At 30.5% G+C, this 16,384-nt stretch overlaps 1 protein-coding gene across 1 annotated transcript; it reads left to right on the top strand.

The window, feature by feature from the left end:
• The first annotated feature begins 3,068 nt into the window (after positions 1–3,068).
• LOC106342235 (BEL1-like homeodomain protein 4) lies at positions 3,069–9,372 on the top strand. The gene is made up of 5 exons (XM_013781104.1): positions 3,069–3,333; positions 3,542–4,575; positions 6,125–6,516; positions 7,741–7,801; positions 8,700–9,372. The coding sequence occupies exons 2-5, from the start codon at positions 3,583–3,585 to the stop codon at positions 9,198–9,200; spliced, it is 1,947 nt and encodes a 648-aa protein (XP_013636558.1). The 5' UTR covers positions 3,069–3,333; positions 3,542–3,582; the 3' UTR covers positions 9,201–9,372.
• Positions 9,373–16,384: the final 7,012 nt, after the last annotated feature.

The following is a 16,384-nucleotide window of genomic DNA, read 5'->3' as shown; positions in this document are numbered from 1 at the left end:
AGCCTTCCATTAATTATTTATCCCATTGTGGATTAATAACATACACTGCAATATATCCAAGATGCCTTAACCGTTTGTAGGATGGATACGCACGTCAACTCGATTTTGGAAACATGCATATTTTTAATTTATGATATATGTCCGGTGGATGGTTAATCTTCAGTTTTCAAAAGGAAATAATTGTGTTTAATTGTCTGTGTGCTATTATAATTTATTTAGTATGGAGTTTGCCAATTTCAGCTCAAAATATATCTGGCTCGATCAAATGGGCTTCCGTCGTCTTGACCATTAATCCAAGATTTTAAAAGTTTTGAACATGATCAAACTCAGTTGAAACCTAATATCTAAACTAATTATCTTAGGACTGGTACCGCCTTTTGTTTCCAGTATAGTTGGTCCAAAATTTAAACGTTGCTCTTCTTGCTAGTTATTAGCCAAATATCCAAGCGTTGTCGGTAATCTAAACTTGCTCTTCTTGCTAGTTATTAGACCATAAGTGAAAGTTTAAGTGAATCTAATGTATCGGGAGCATAAAACAATTGATTTCAGTTATGTTTTGTTTCTATGTACATCTGAAATATAACACAATTTGTATTTTTGTTCTCACTTGGTTTAAGTGTACTAAGTTCTAATATGTTAAAAATTTCGAATATGTATAAACAAAAGGCTTCAACTTTGTAATAGGGACAAAATCTTACCGTGTTAACACTGGAAATGTTTTAAATTTCTGTGCACAAGTAAAAATCCATGAGTTATTGGGTCGGATGTAGGCGTAAAAAAGATAGATTCGCTATCAAAGTCGACATTTGGGAGGTGTGGGGGTTGAAGGCCTCCGCCGTATACGGTATGCTTTTTAGATTTATGAAAATTATTTTTTTCTAGGATAAGTATGTATTCCTAATGAAAAAAAAAATTGGGGTTTGAAACTGTTATAAATACGGGTCTATAAAATTGTAAAATTATCTATTCACATAATAATATACAAATCCTAAATGGGTATTTGCCTCAATATGTTTTTACTATTAAGTTTTTTATCCTCTTCAAGTTTGATTCGCATTTGCTCACAATGTATAGTAAAAGTTGAAAGANTATATATATATATATATATATATATATATATATATATACATATATAACTGATCTATTTATCACTAATTAGTTTGAAGTATAAATACATCTAAATTAATATAGTATTAAAATTTGATCCACGCATTTAATTCAACTCATAATCCATCTAATTCAAAATTTGTCTGTCAATCTTAGGAGGCGTTATTGGTTTATATATTTTGATTGATTTAGAAATTTATGTAGTATTTATAAATTCAAGTAAAATATGCAGATTTTTTTAAAAAAATCGGATAAGTATTTACAAATCCGGAGGTTTTTCCTCGGATTTGAGTCTTTGTATTTTTAACAAAAAAATTCAAACAAATCCATTATGAATTCAAAATTATTAGTAATTCTGTACGATTGAATAACACTTGATTTGATATAGAATTTATGAATCATTAAACCAATAACACATGATTTTAATACAGATTTGAAAATCATAGAACTAATAACACTAGATATAGTTCGGATTTTCAAATCCATTAAAATACAACAACCAATAACCCCCACTCACTTGAATGTTGTAAAATTAATGGTAAAAGAATCATCAACTCGAAAAAAGTATTAGAGATAAAGTTTCACATCGAGAATTAACATAGACTTTAAGTACTATTTAATTTTTTTTGTCAATTCACTTATCAATTGAGTTTAGATTAAAAATTATGTACTTTCATCTCTATAACGTTTATTTTATTATGGTGTTGATTTTTGTCGGTAAAATTGATAAATTTCTTCTTTTAGTTATATATCAGGATTTAAGGGTTGCATTAGAAAATAAATTGAGCTATTTAAAAAAGAAGAGTCCGAGCTATTCACTAGTTGAAAAAGTTGTCACGTAAAAAAGTAGTTTAAAATGACATAGTTGACCCTAACAACAATTATTGAAAGGGTATATTTTTGTTTAAAGTAGGATTATTATTTTTCTCAAATCAACAATGTAATTATTTAAGCACAAAAAGTAATACGTGGAAGTCGTTATGGTGGTTAGGCCTGGGACTTTTATCCGAAATACGGATTCGATCCGAGATTCGATCCGGATCCGATCCGAAAATCCGGATATTCAGAGGGGCCGAATCCGGATCCGGATAGTAAAATGTTGGATCCGTCAAAACCGGATCTGGATCCGGATATCTTGATTTTTTTAGTCCGGATATCCAGATCCGTAAGTTTTATAAATATCTATTTTAAAAATAGTAATATCTATATATAAAAATTAATTTTATTTCATATATTTTCATTTTTATAATAGTATATATATATTTCATGTAAATTTTGTAATATTATACATAGAAATAATTAAAAACATTATATATATTTTTATTTTTAAATTATTGTTATATTTTTTTATATATTAATATTTTTTTATTATTTTAAGGATCCAAATCTCGATCCGGATATCAGCCGGATACTACAATTTTTAGAAGGATACCCGACATCCGGATATCCGAGAACCCCGGATCCGGATAAGGATAGTAAAATTATGGATTCGTCGGATAAAAATCCGGATCCGGATACATTAAAATTGCTTGGATATCCGATCCGTCCGAGGCGTAATGGTGGTGGTTTGGGCATCGAGATATGACTGTGGACTCATCTTACCTTTGTATTCCTTATAGTATTCCTTTTAAATATTAGTTTTCCAAATTAACTCCTTTAAAATATTGATCGCAGCCGACATTCCCGTGATAAAAAAAAGTTAAAATACTTTTTTTTAATTTACAAATAAATATAGATGACAAAAGAAAAAAGAAAAAAATTGACAGGGACAGTCTCGTAATTTTACGTATATAAGTTTTGTCTTTTTTCTTCATCGTTATTGAGATGGAAAATAAACCTTATGTGGATTTTTATATTAAAAAAAAAGAAGTTATAAGACCACTTGATTTTTAAAAATAAATATGAAAACGAAAATCAAGAATAGTTTAGTTTATAAAAGAAAAACAATAAAAATATAAATAAATAAGATTGGTGGGTTATAAAGGGAGTCGATGAAGAAAGAACAGCGACCTCTTCTTCTCTCTTCCTTTCTCTTTGGGGGAGAGATTATTATAAGCTTTCTTTAATCTTTGAAATGGTTTCCAGAAATTTGCTGAATAAACTCTCACTACAATAGAAAAAAAAATAAAGAGCTCAAGAAAAAGAAAGCTAGAAGGAGAGAGAGAAGATAGAAAACGATAGCTAAAGCTCTCAATCTTCTCTTTCTTTAATTCTCTGCAACTCAAGGTATTCTTATTTTGCTCTCTCTATCTCTCTCTACTATTTATATATATGTAGATGATGACCGAAGCTGAAAGTGTAAACCTTAAAAGAGATACAAGAAAGAGATGTATAAGAAAGAAAATTTGTATGATACCTAGTTGACTCCTCTCTTTCTCTCTCTTTCTCTTTCTAGTTGATTCTCTGTGTGTTTTATGTGTCTGAATCCTTACAGGAAAGATATATAACTATGTATATCAAGAATCAAGAACTGGCATGGGTCTAGCTACTACAACTGTTCCTCATCATCATCACAAGAAGACTCTTGACAACAGTTTAGATTCTATGTCCCAAGATTATCATCATCACCAAGGAATCTTTTCCTTCTCCAGTGGATTCCACCGACCATCATCTTCTCATCAAGAAGAAGTTGAGGAATCTGCTGTCTCCGGAGCTCAAATTCCGGTTTACGAAACAGCCGGAATGTTATCTGAAATGTTTAGTTACCCCGGCGGTGGCAACGGTGGCTCCGGTGAGATTCCTGATCATTCAACTAAACAGTTGCTAGAGCAACAAAACCGTCACAACAACAACAACTCAACTCTACATATGTTACTACCAAATCATCATCATCATCAAGGTTATGGTTATCCTAACGAGCAACAATTCACATGGCCATCTTCCTCCGATCATCATCAGAGTCAAGGAGATATGATCGGGACCGTACACGTGGAAGGTGGAAAAGGTTTATCTCTGTCTCTCTCATCGTCATTAGAAGCAGCAGCAGCAGCAGCTAAAGCAGAAGAGTACAGAAGCATTTATTGTGCAGCCGTTGATGGAACTTCTTCTTCTTCTAACGCTTCGGTTCATCATCACCAATTCAATCAACTCAAGACTCTTCTTCTTGATAACTCTTCTTCTCACCAACATCAAGTTATGGGACATTTCGGGTCATCTTCATCGTCTCCCATGGCTGCTTCTTCCTCCATAGGAGGGATCTATACGTTGAGGAACTCTAAGTACACGAAACCAGCACAAGAGTTGTTGGAAGAGTTTTGTAGTGTTGGAAGAGGACATAATTTCAAAAAGAACAAACTTAGTAGAAACAACTCAAACCCTAATACTAGCGGTTGCGGCGGCGGTGGTGGTGGTGGAGGTGGAGGGTCATCTTCGTCGGCGGGAGCAGCCAATGATAATCCTCCGCTGTCTCCGGCTGATCGTATTGAGCATCAAAGAAGAAAAGTCAAGCTACTATCCATGCTTGAAGAGGTAACGTTTTCACACTATATTCTTCTCTAACCAATGAACTAATTCCCCATTAAATTTTTGATTAAATAAAATAAACCGTCTAAAAATGATTGAATTCAATCAACCAATTTCATATGAGAAATTTGATTTTTCTTCGTTTTTTTTTTCTCCTTTTTAAATCAACCAACATTTCATAAAATCTAGATATGTATTTTAAAAATAAATAAATGTATAGACAGAGAAAAAAAATCGACTGGTACAAGAACACGACACATGCTCTAATATAGCTAGAGCTTGATTACACAATCCTACCATCACTTAATTTTTTTAATTCGAACGAATATCACTATACTCGTGATATAGCCTAATTTGACATATAGTAATGCATATTTGTGTGCGACGCGTTTGGTGGCATCGCTTAATCAAATTAATATAAGAAATTAAATTATGATTAATAGATGATTTAGTCTTCAACCAGATCATTTAAATTAGAGCTTCCTTCTCCATCTAAGCTACCTTCACTACGTAACCAAAACTACTCCTTGAAGTAACTTCATTATTTAACTAAAAAATATTTTTTTTTTAAAAAAAAAAACTAAAAAATATTTTGTAGTTGACACTATCTTATTTCAAGCTTTATATCTTATATATTAAAATAGAAGTCACAACCTTGATTCATGTGTGATTTTTTAAAAATTGGACCTAATAGACCTATTCCTAGAAAATCATGTTACATTTAATATCTAATCTTATCATTTTAATTTTGGACCTACAAGAAATGTTTATTGGGCTATTAATAATTAGATTTAAACAATAGATGATCCATTGGACTTATAGATAATATAAATTAAATAGATATAATTTAATGTTGTAATACTATACCTCCATATGTTAAATATTTAAATATTTGTCATATGTTAACTTTTAAAATTATAAAGATTTTTTAAAAAATAACAAAAATCATATTATCTAACAATGATTAATCTTTACTACCTTAAACCAATGAAAACAAATTTTAAACTATATAGTTTATTTTAAAAATTAAACAAAAACTAAATATTTAATTATTTACTCGATAATATAAATCTATGAAGCGAAAAGTTTAATTTTTTTAAAACTTTCTAAATTTGTGAAATGTTACAATATCTTTGAATATGACAATAAAACAATATTTTATTAATCTTTATATATATAGTTATGATTGTAATAATGAAATAATAACCGAAAATATATATATAGAAGAAGATACAAATACATGTGAAAGTTTGAAACAATCTATTCAATGAAAAAATATACAGTAAACTTATTATGTTTTAAAAATTTATAGACACATATATATTATAATAAATACCAATTTAGAATTGAAAACAAAATATTTATATAAAAATAAATGAAAACAAAAATCCGCGCGGTTGCGCCGGTCGAAATCTAGTACCATAATTAATTTTCTATAGTAAGAAAACGAAACACACTGGACTATAGTCCGTATTACTTGATTTCTCTATCTTTTATACAAAATTTATCGAACAAATGATCAATTTATATTGTCTATTTTAATTGAATTTTTTAGGTAGACCGACGGTACAACCACTACTGCGAGCAAATGCAAATGGTAGTAAACTCATTCGACCAAGTAATGGGTTACGGTGCGGCGGTTCCATACACGACGTTGGCCCAAAAGGCAATGTCTCGACATTTCCGGTGTTTGAAAGATGCGGTAGCGGTTCAACTAAAACGCAGCTGTGAGCTTCTAGGTGACAAAGAGTCAGCGGGGGCTGCGTCTTCAGGGTTAACCAAAGGCGAAACTCCACGGTTGCGCTTGCTAGAGCAGAGTTTGCGTCAGCAACGAGCGTTTCATCATATGGGTATGATGGAGCAAGAGGCATGGAGACCGCAACGTGGGTTACCTGAACGCTCTGTTAATATCCTTAGAGCTTGGCTTTTCGAGCATTTTCTTAATCCGTAAGTCCATTTTCTCATCCCTTATTCAATATTACGTATGTACTCTTATTATTCGACACAAATATTATTTGTCTTCTTGCATTGTTGACCATATATTATAAAATTTAGACTATCACTATGCATTGAATATATATACCATGCATGGTCAATTATTTTACTAAATCAAGCATCGAAACTGACAAAAAAAATATTTTCGAACTTATTTTGGTTTTTCGGGAAGAATATTTCAATCACAAAATTTAAAAGGAGCTGCTATTTCTCATTAAAGTGAAAAAAAAAAATCCTAGAGAATACTTATAATTCTAAAACCTTCTGTTCATTCCACCAATTAAATTAAAATGTAGAATTTTATTCACCTATTCCGTGATGCCACAAACAAAACCATGAGTTAAGAGTGCAAATTGTTTGAGCATAGTGTGTAACTGTATATGCTAATATATATAAGATGTTTTGCATGGCAAATTGATTAATACTCAATAGTATAATAAAAGCAGTTAAGAGTGCAAATTGTTTGTGCATAGTGGGTAACTGTATATGCGTATATATATAAGATGTTATGCATGGCAAAAGGATTAGATAATGAATAGTTATAATAAAAGAAGTTTGCAGAGTGAGATCACAAACTTTTATGCTTTGGGATCATATAATAGCATCCTAAGGGTTTTTCTGTCTCTGGCTAACCATTCTTTATAGTTTCTTCTTTGGTTGGCTTTTTTATTTTTTACCCTATACTACATTAAAAAAAGTGAAAATGCTATGAGCATAACTACAAAACTAGGTCTCATATTTGTCAGCAGTGTCATTGGTATATTGTCTCTTAGGAAAGACTAAAAGCTGATAAAAGCAATTTCCTTTCTTATTATTCATCAGAACTTTCTTTATTTAATGCCTGTTATATTTTACTATTTTGTTGTTAGTGAAGTAAAGAAGAGAAGAGCAGTACAGTTTTAACCTGTACCTCTCTGTGAAAATATTTACTTTATCATGAAAAGAAATAAGTGAAGAAACAAAAATCAAATCTTCTTCTATTCTGTAATCAGCTTTTTCTTTTGTCTCCTAGATTCTCACGCCATCGCAAGAAGAAAGTTTGTACCTTTTCGTGCATCTACTTGATTGTGTTTTTCTTCTCTTTTCTCTATATATTACACAGTTTATTCAAAACAATAACAGTATTGGGTTTACGGTTCTAAAGATTGTGAAGTCATTTTCTGGTCTCTTTCTCAGGTACCCAAGCGATGCTGATAAGCACCTCTTGGCTCGGCAGACTGGTTTATCCAGAAATCAGGTCAGCCTTTATGATAGTAAAATATTCTTCATTATTGGTCGGTCATACAAGCAGGAACCCTTTTAATCAATCAATGTTTACATATAATTACTTAATTTACAAATTTACTATATATATCAATCGTTTCATCATGCAAAACCTGACATGAGTGGCTACATGTCTATTCTCTTGCATGGATTCTGAATATGAAAATCATTTTCGTGGAGCTCGTTTCTTCATTAAATACATTATAAATACACATGCAAAATATAGGACAGAGAGGTGGGGGAGTGAGTGAGAGAGAGATAGGAGACATAAATACTCAAACTAGGACCATATTTCTCATATGCATGAAAGTTTGAAGCTTTAATTTCAATTATAACGACGAGACTTCAAATTCTTGAATATGTACGTTTTTAATACATTTAGACTAGTAGTACAATACATATCCGGAATACCCTATTGGTTTCACAAAAACATATTGTTTTAAAACTTACAAATGAAGAATATATTAAATGTATGCATAAACTTATATATAGTACTTAGTAATTAGTATATATCACTAATTAATAGTTAATCAATCTTGAACTTTAATATGAGAAATCACATTAAAATGTGAAATATATATTTTTAACTGAAAATGATTCTATATACACTAAGAAAGTTTTAGAAATAGAGGAATGATACTTTTGAAATCAAGGATATAAAAGTTTTTTACCATTTAATCAAGAATATATTTTTGAAAATGTTCTTTTAGTGGTGGTAAAGATAAAAAATGATACCATAAAGATAAACATGAAATTTCTCCGATAATTTATTCACATTATCCATAATTATTTAGACAAAAGCTTAGTAATTCATAATGTTTTATTATAAATTGGGTGAAATTAACAATTTTCGATAAAAATATGTTTTTCAGGTGTCGAATTGGTTTATAAATGCTAGGGTTCGTTTGTGGAAACCAATGGTTGAAGAAATGTATCAACAAGAAGCAAAAGAAAGAGAAGAAGAAGAATTAGGAGAAAATAAAAAAGAAGATTATCAACATCAAAGAAGACATCAACAAACAAACAACAAAGACACGAAACCCAATGAAAGCAACTTCACTCTCGTTCAGACAATAACCGCACAAACTCCAACAACGACGATGATGACGTCGACTCCTCATGAAAACGACCCTTCATTCCTCCCTCCCTCTACCTCCGTCGCAACCGCACCCTCTCTCGGCGTTTCAGGCGCTTTCACCGTCTCCACGTGTCAGCAAGATGTCAGTGACTTCCACGTCGAGGATGGTGTCATAAGATTCGGGACCAAACAGGCTGGCGACGTGTCACTTACGCTTGGTCTACGCCACACTGGCAATATGCCTGATAATAATAAGAACCCTTCTTTCTCCGTTAGAGACTTTGGAGATTTTTAGACTGCTTTCTTCGTTTCCTCGTTTCTCCATTTATCAATCAATTTATTAGAGTGCATTTTTTTTGGTTTATGCCAATATGTTTTTAGTCTGTTCACTTATATACTTTAAAGTTTCTTTTTCGGTCTGTCATCTCGTAAGAAGAAGATAAATACATATATAAATTGATACCCCAGCTACAAATTAAAGTTCTATATAATGTTGTTTGGATAGTAAAAATGCAATGTTTTGGTTTCTTTTTCCAAATTAATGTCCTTCCCAAGTATCTACGATTCGTTTTTATTGTAATTATTTACATTTTTCTCATATTGATATTCATACCAAAATTCTGTAATATATCTTCAAAAAAAATATTATATTAATATCTTAAAATTATATTAATTTTTGGAAAAATTGCCAAAAGAGAACAAAAAAACAACTTAGTTGTCCCTATGGTATAAGTCCAACCTTAAGTTGTCCCTATAGTATAATGTTTCCCATAATGCCAAAAGTAACCTTTGATTAATCACATTAAACATAATTAATTGGATTTTTTTAAAAAATGGAAAAATGTTGGTTTAATATAGTTGCCAAAAGGGGAAAAAAATTTTTTAAAAAAAGAAAAAAGGGATCTAAACATTTAACTTCCCCTAACTCCCGTAACCCTAACATCGATCTCTCCGACTCTCTCTTCCACGGCGAGCAAGATGGCGATTTTGTCTTCTCCTTTGTGTTTTCTCCGGTGAAATCAACTACGACTGTAGCCACCGGTGGAACCCCTTTCTCTTCTCCTACATACCGAAGGTAAACACCAAAGTTCTCTATCCAATTTCAGTCATAAAGTTTGTTCTTTTCTCCTTCTTGTTCTAATACTTTTCTCTGGATCTCTTTCTCTCTAGACAAACGCAAAGGAGATTTCAGTGCTTCTCTCTCCACCTCTCCGTCTCTCCGCTTCTCTCCGTCTCTCTCCGTCTCTCCGCTTCTCTCCCCGTCTCTCCGCTTCTCTCCGTCTCTCCGCCTCTCTCCGCTTGTCTCCGCCTCTCGCCACCTCTCCGCTTCTCTCCGCCTCTCCCCTTCTCTCCGCCTCTCCACTACTCTCCGCTTCTCTCTGCCTCTCCGCCACTCTCTTTCTCTGAAATCGTGTTGAGCTTCAAAGTTCAGATTCTCAACTTTGGCTTTAGATGTTACACACAATCGAGTAGAAGCACACTTTTGAACAAAACCAACAAAATTATGAAGCTGTCGATCATTTGCAATGATCACAGGTGGACATGTTGATGTATTGATCAACTCAATAGGTAAATAACTCAACTCCAAATCGGGCAAGCTATCTTCTTCCATATCAAAATCCTCCAAAACCATTCTTTTAAAAACCTCTAAGGTAGAACTTGATTCCAATAACAGTAGCCTAGCCCCTCTCTCATCAGCCGAAAAAACTCATCCCGTGGTTGCGCCAAACTCCCAAACACCACATGTTGTATAGATATGCATCATAGAACAAGAGTTTGTGAAAATCACAAGACAAACTATAGAGAAATCATGGGAAATTCATAGATTGGTGAAGAAGAACATTCAAAATCGTTTTGTTTTTGATTTTTCACGAAGCAAATCAATGAAAACACGTTTTAGGAAGTTAGAATATTTTTAGAATACTTTTAAAACTGCAACTTCCTTAATTTTCGAAAAAACAGTTTTTTTTATCCGTAGAAAGCACATTCTACACTGTGCAGAACATAACAAAATTCCAGAAAGTAATTTCTACACTCTGTAGACGTTCACGTATGGTTTAGATTTTGCATTTCTGATAATTTAGAATACTCCATAAAAGTAGAAACATCTTTCTAAATAAAAGTAGCGATCATTACAAATAGTAGAATTCGTATTCCCCATATTTAGAATTATAGTAAAAAGTAGGTTGTACGTTCTAAAAAAAGTAGATGGATATGTTCATTCTAGAATTCATTTTATACTCACCCGTTTTGTGTTGAAGAGGAATTCTACTTTTAGTAGAACATAATTTGAAAAAATTATTTATTATGTTTTTCAACCCAAAAAAAATATGTGTTTGGGTAAATGGGTGTTTTATTAATTGTTTATATTTTTAATAATTTTTTTGATTTTTAAAACTATTTATTTTATTAATTTTAACATATGAAAACGGTAAAAGGGAGAAAAAAATGGTAAAAATAGATTTATACCGTAGAGACAACTATGTTGTTTTTTTGTTCTCTTTTGGCAATTTTTCCTTAATTTTTTAAGATGATAACTTTTCAGTTTTAGATGTGGGATTTTTTTTTTGAATAGTGATCATGTACATATTTCTAGAGTAATACTCCGCTCATATTGATATCCCTGCCGATTTTTTTGTTTTGTTTTATATTAAGAGTACATATTTTGAAATTAGAAATTAGAGTAGTACGTACTTGAGGATTCTTCCATTTCAGAGAACCTTTTTAAACAGCTCTTTCCATTGGATTTAGTAATAAACGACAAGGTAGTAGGAATGCGCCATGTAAGTGAATTGACATCACTTTGCTTGTATAATCAAATTAATCACCTCAACTAATCCCTACTTACTCATTTTTTTTTTTTTTTTTTGAACTTATGTGCTACATCATTTTTCATTTCATGTTTAACGTGACTTTAATCCTTGTTTGTTTAAGATATTAATGTGATTTTTTTTCTAACAACACAGTTTCCCGAAATTTCCAAAAGGTTTGGTTACATGTCATATTGGGCATATCTCAATCGAGACGGTGACATTTTTATTCCACAAAAAGGCATTAACCTCCCTGCCATGGTGCTACTCATTACTTTTTTATATAATAGGGACTCATTACTTAATTTGTTTATAAAAGGGATTCCTTAAAAGTCACTTCAATAATTTGTTTAGACAAGAACGTCTACGGTTCACCTAATTTTTTAGAGAGTTGCATGAATATCCATTCTAAGTATATATACATTACGTTCCGAGAATGACCCTAAAATTGGAAGATAGATACTATATTTAACGTTTCACCTTTTTACGAGATGATTTTGGCGCGACCAGTAACTCGGAACAAGTAGGAAATATGCAGATGGGTTTCGCACATACGATAAATCCCTTCATAAATTTAGATTGGTCCTTCTAAAGAATAGAAATATCAGTTAAAAGTAAAAATCAATTAAAAAAGTCGACGAAAAAATAAGGAAAATAAATATGATGAAAAAAAAATTTAGAAATGAAAAATATCGATTTAAAACTTGAATAAATAAAGAGGCACATCAAAGCAAAATAATGATCCGACAACTTTTTACACAAAATACGATTCGGCAATTTTATTTCTCTTCTAAAATAACTACGATTTACTTGCTTCTTTTTTAAAAGATATATATGAAATATTTTACAAAAGTTCAACAATTTGCAAGAAGTCTTACTTCAATGTACGAGATGATTGATAAGTTTCATGGGCTTCCAACTTAAAACTAATTGGCAATAAGTGGATTGATCTAAGTCTCTTATATATTACTCAAGTCCCTTTTATATTTATGATGTGGGATCTTCTCTTCAATACTCTTCCTCGAGATAATGATGCGTATTAATCTCGCAGAATCCATCATACCCCCTCCGAGATCATGTTTTTTATTTTTTTCTAGCGATCTCGGCGGAACTGAGCTTTCTATGGGCCATCAGCTAATGGGTTGATCGGACCACTGTCCGAGCCGGATTAATGGGTCAGGATATTGGGCTCGTTCTGATACCACGATAAGTTTCATGGGCTTCCAACTTAAAACCAATTGGCAATTAGTGGATTGGTCCTAATCCCTTATATATTACTCAAGTTTCTTTTATATTTTTGACGTGGGATATTCTCTCCAATAATAAGTCTTTTTAACTTATCATTCAGTTCGTAATATCATATAAGCTGAATTCAGATTAACCAGACATAATGCAATATTGCGGTTAACAGATTATTTTATATATAAGGTCTCAATTTTTACAACCTAATATATTTGGTTCATGAGATATATGATTTGTGATGTTTACTTTTAGATGTTAATATACCCAAGGTTACATTGGGTTGACAAAAGATAATGTGCGTTTGATCCAATTTAAAAGAAATAAATATTATGTGAGTACGATTAATGTATAAATTTATTTAAATTTTAGTATTAGAGATTACATAATATTAACGAATTTAATGAATAATTATTCTAAGATTTTTAGGGTTATATGTATATTTGACATATAAGTTTTCAAATACTCATCCGAATGCACAAGAACAACAAATTCTATAGCTATAAAATCAGTAAGGAAAATTATATACGTGTCATCAGATTGTTTGAAAAATCTAGATTAATTACTTGGTTGAAATCACATAAACATACATGCAAGCGTTTATTATTTTGTACTTTTCGTACTTATCAACTAGGATTAATGAAGATTGAAGTTTATACCTATTCTATCTTTTATCAAGAAAACACATACTATATAGTTATGGTGTTTATTAGTTAATAATGTATATGTGGGAGAAATCGTGAAATGCGTCGATTCTTTAAATGTAACTATGTAAGTGATTTGAGGAGTTTCACTTTCAAAAATAATATTATTTCCTTTCTCAATATTCTACCGCGCGCTAACCTGAAGTTTCATATAGCTTACAACTATCAATATAAATATTTTACTACATACATACATAAAATTTCAAAGGTCAGTATCAATATATTTTAATATATTCTACCCCTTTCAAGCTAGCAGTTTCTTTAACACATTTTATCTTATGTTGATTCATGTATCTTAAAGCATCTTCCGTGCAAATATTTCGCATAAGATCTCCACTAAAATCTCTTATATATTAAAGGAGAATCGTTGTAATAAATACGTTCACACTAAACTGGACACATGTCATTTGTAAAAATTTGTAATAAATGCATTCACACTAAAATGAACATATGTCACATGCAGAGAATTTCTCAGCCAAACTCTATATAAATATGTTTACACTATGTACTTTACGTTTTTTTAATATAAAACTCACATGGTTCTTCTTTATGTTATTTTTACTGTTTACGAATAGAGCTGTACAAGTTATTCATAAATTTTGATTCTATTCGTTATCCGTTTTGATTCGAACCAAAAAATCCGGATATCTGTTACTCTACGAAGCAAATTAAAAACTAAAATGCAATATCCGTAAAAAAAAAAAAGTAAATCACAAATATCAATATTTATAGGAACGGATATCCAATTTGATGTGTTATATGCATATATATACATATATTTAAATAATTATATATAAGTTATATATTATAGTTTATATAAATTTTACAATATTTTTGTTTTTAAATAATTTCATTTTAAGAATTTTATTTTTCATGTATTATTATGAAAAAATGTCATTTAATATTAATTAACAGTATATTTATATATTTATCAACCATCTTTATATACTTTTACATACACATACATGTGCACATTGACGTGAGCACCTTATAACTAAGTATTTACCACAACTGAAATATCTAATTTTTTTGGAAGTTAAAATATTATTTTTCTTAATGCTTCTTTCACTATCGACCAAATTGTAGTAAAATGATTTGTCTTAATAATTTCCTTTTTTTTTTTAACTATTATCCGTTTAGAAACTATAATATGAAACCATTGGTTCGATATCACAATTATCCAAGATTCATAACATGAAAACAACAAATAATAGTAATTTTTTATTATCACAGGAAAAAAATCAAAAACATCAAACATTTTAACCGAACAAACCAAATAAATATTGATTTAAAATTATAGTTATATTTTAGGAGATTAAAAACAAAAAAAAAAACCTAAAACCGAACCGATATCCGGATTAAACAGATTAATGTCTTTTTATTAAAAAATAACAAAACTAATAATCATATTCGGCGCAAGACGCGGGGTATTACCTAGTAAATTAATAAAAAGATTATCATTTCCAAAATCATAATTCGATATCTATAAAAAGATTATCACATAGAGGTTATGGGTGTGGAGATTTGCTGATACGACTAGTTGCAGTTCAAATATTATTAAACTATTCGTACGACTAGCACAGTAATTACAAAGAGATATGTTTACGTAATACTTGTAACTGAATAACTAGTAAATATAGCTTCAATTTATTAACATTACTAAAACATTGTATACTTATAAAATTTCAAAAATCATAGTACTATAATTAAGTATATTAATTTTATATAATTAATAATAATATTATGTTTATTTTTATTTTATCTTTTCAAATGAAATTTATAACTTTTATTGGTTTTGGTCTTTTATAAAAATTAATAATATACTTTAAAAAATTGTCTGCTTTATATATATATATATATTAATGGTTAAGTTACATAATATATTTTAAAAATTTTAATGAAATTTTCATAAACATATTTTTTTTTTTAGGCATCCACAACCGCTAATGCAGGAAAAAACCACCTTCTGATTTTTTATTTTTTGTTACCACCTCTGATTTGAGAAGTTAAAATGTTAAAAAATGGTTGACTGTGTTTTTGTAATTGTTGTAATATGTTAACAAACGTTTATATCTGCAACAAATAATGTAGCGATTGCATGGTGATAACGGTAAAAAGTAAAAACTAATAAAACCCTAAAATGATTTTGTGAAAACTATTTTGAATATCTATGTGAATAAATAAATGTGCCGCCTGACCTAATAAACTCATTAAATGCATATGATATCAATTTACTTGAGTACATTTATTTCGATCGCAGTGGTCCAATTTCTTAACCATTCCTGTCTGGCCACTGTCCTTTAGCTACCACTCTTATAAAAGGAAGTATAATTGCAAAATTTCATATACTGTTTTTAATTCACTATTATTTTTTGACTTGGCATACACAAATTCACTGTCTTTTGTTTAAAGAAGAAAAAATATATATGTGACAAGAAAATACATATGCATGAGTGTTAGACCATCATTAACGCAGGTTTCTTAGTACATGGTTCTTAGCAGAATATAAGAACCCGACTCTTAACTTTTAACTGAAAAAGTTAAGAGTCGGCTCTTAAATCTCTTATTTAAGAGCCGACTCTTAGCATTTTCAGTTAAAAATTAAAAATCGGGTTCTTATATTCCGCTAAGAACTCCGTCCTAAAAACCTCCGTTAATGATGCTCTTAGATTCTTGATTTTAATATTGGAGGGCCTGCCATTTTAATCATCCACTAGAGATTGATT

Source organism: Brassica oleracea, chromosome C4 (genome assembly GCF_000695525.1).
Source record: "Brassica oleracea var. oleracea cultivar TO1000 chromosome C4, BOL, whole genome shotgun sequence".
In the NCBI taxonomy this organism is placed as follows: domain Eukaryota; kingdom Viridiplantae; phylum Streptophyta; class Magnoliopsida; order Brassicales; family Brassicaceae; genus Brassica; species Brassica oleracea.
This window is presented reverse-complemented; position numbering and strand designations above follow the sequence as displayed.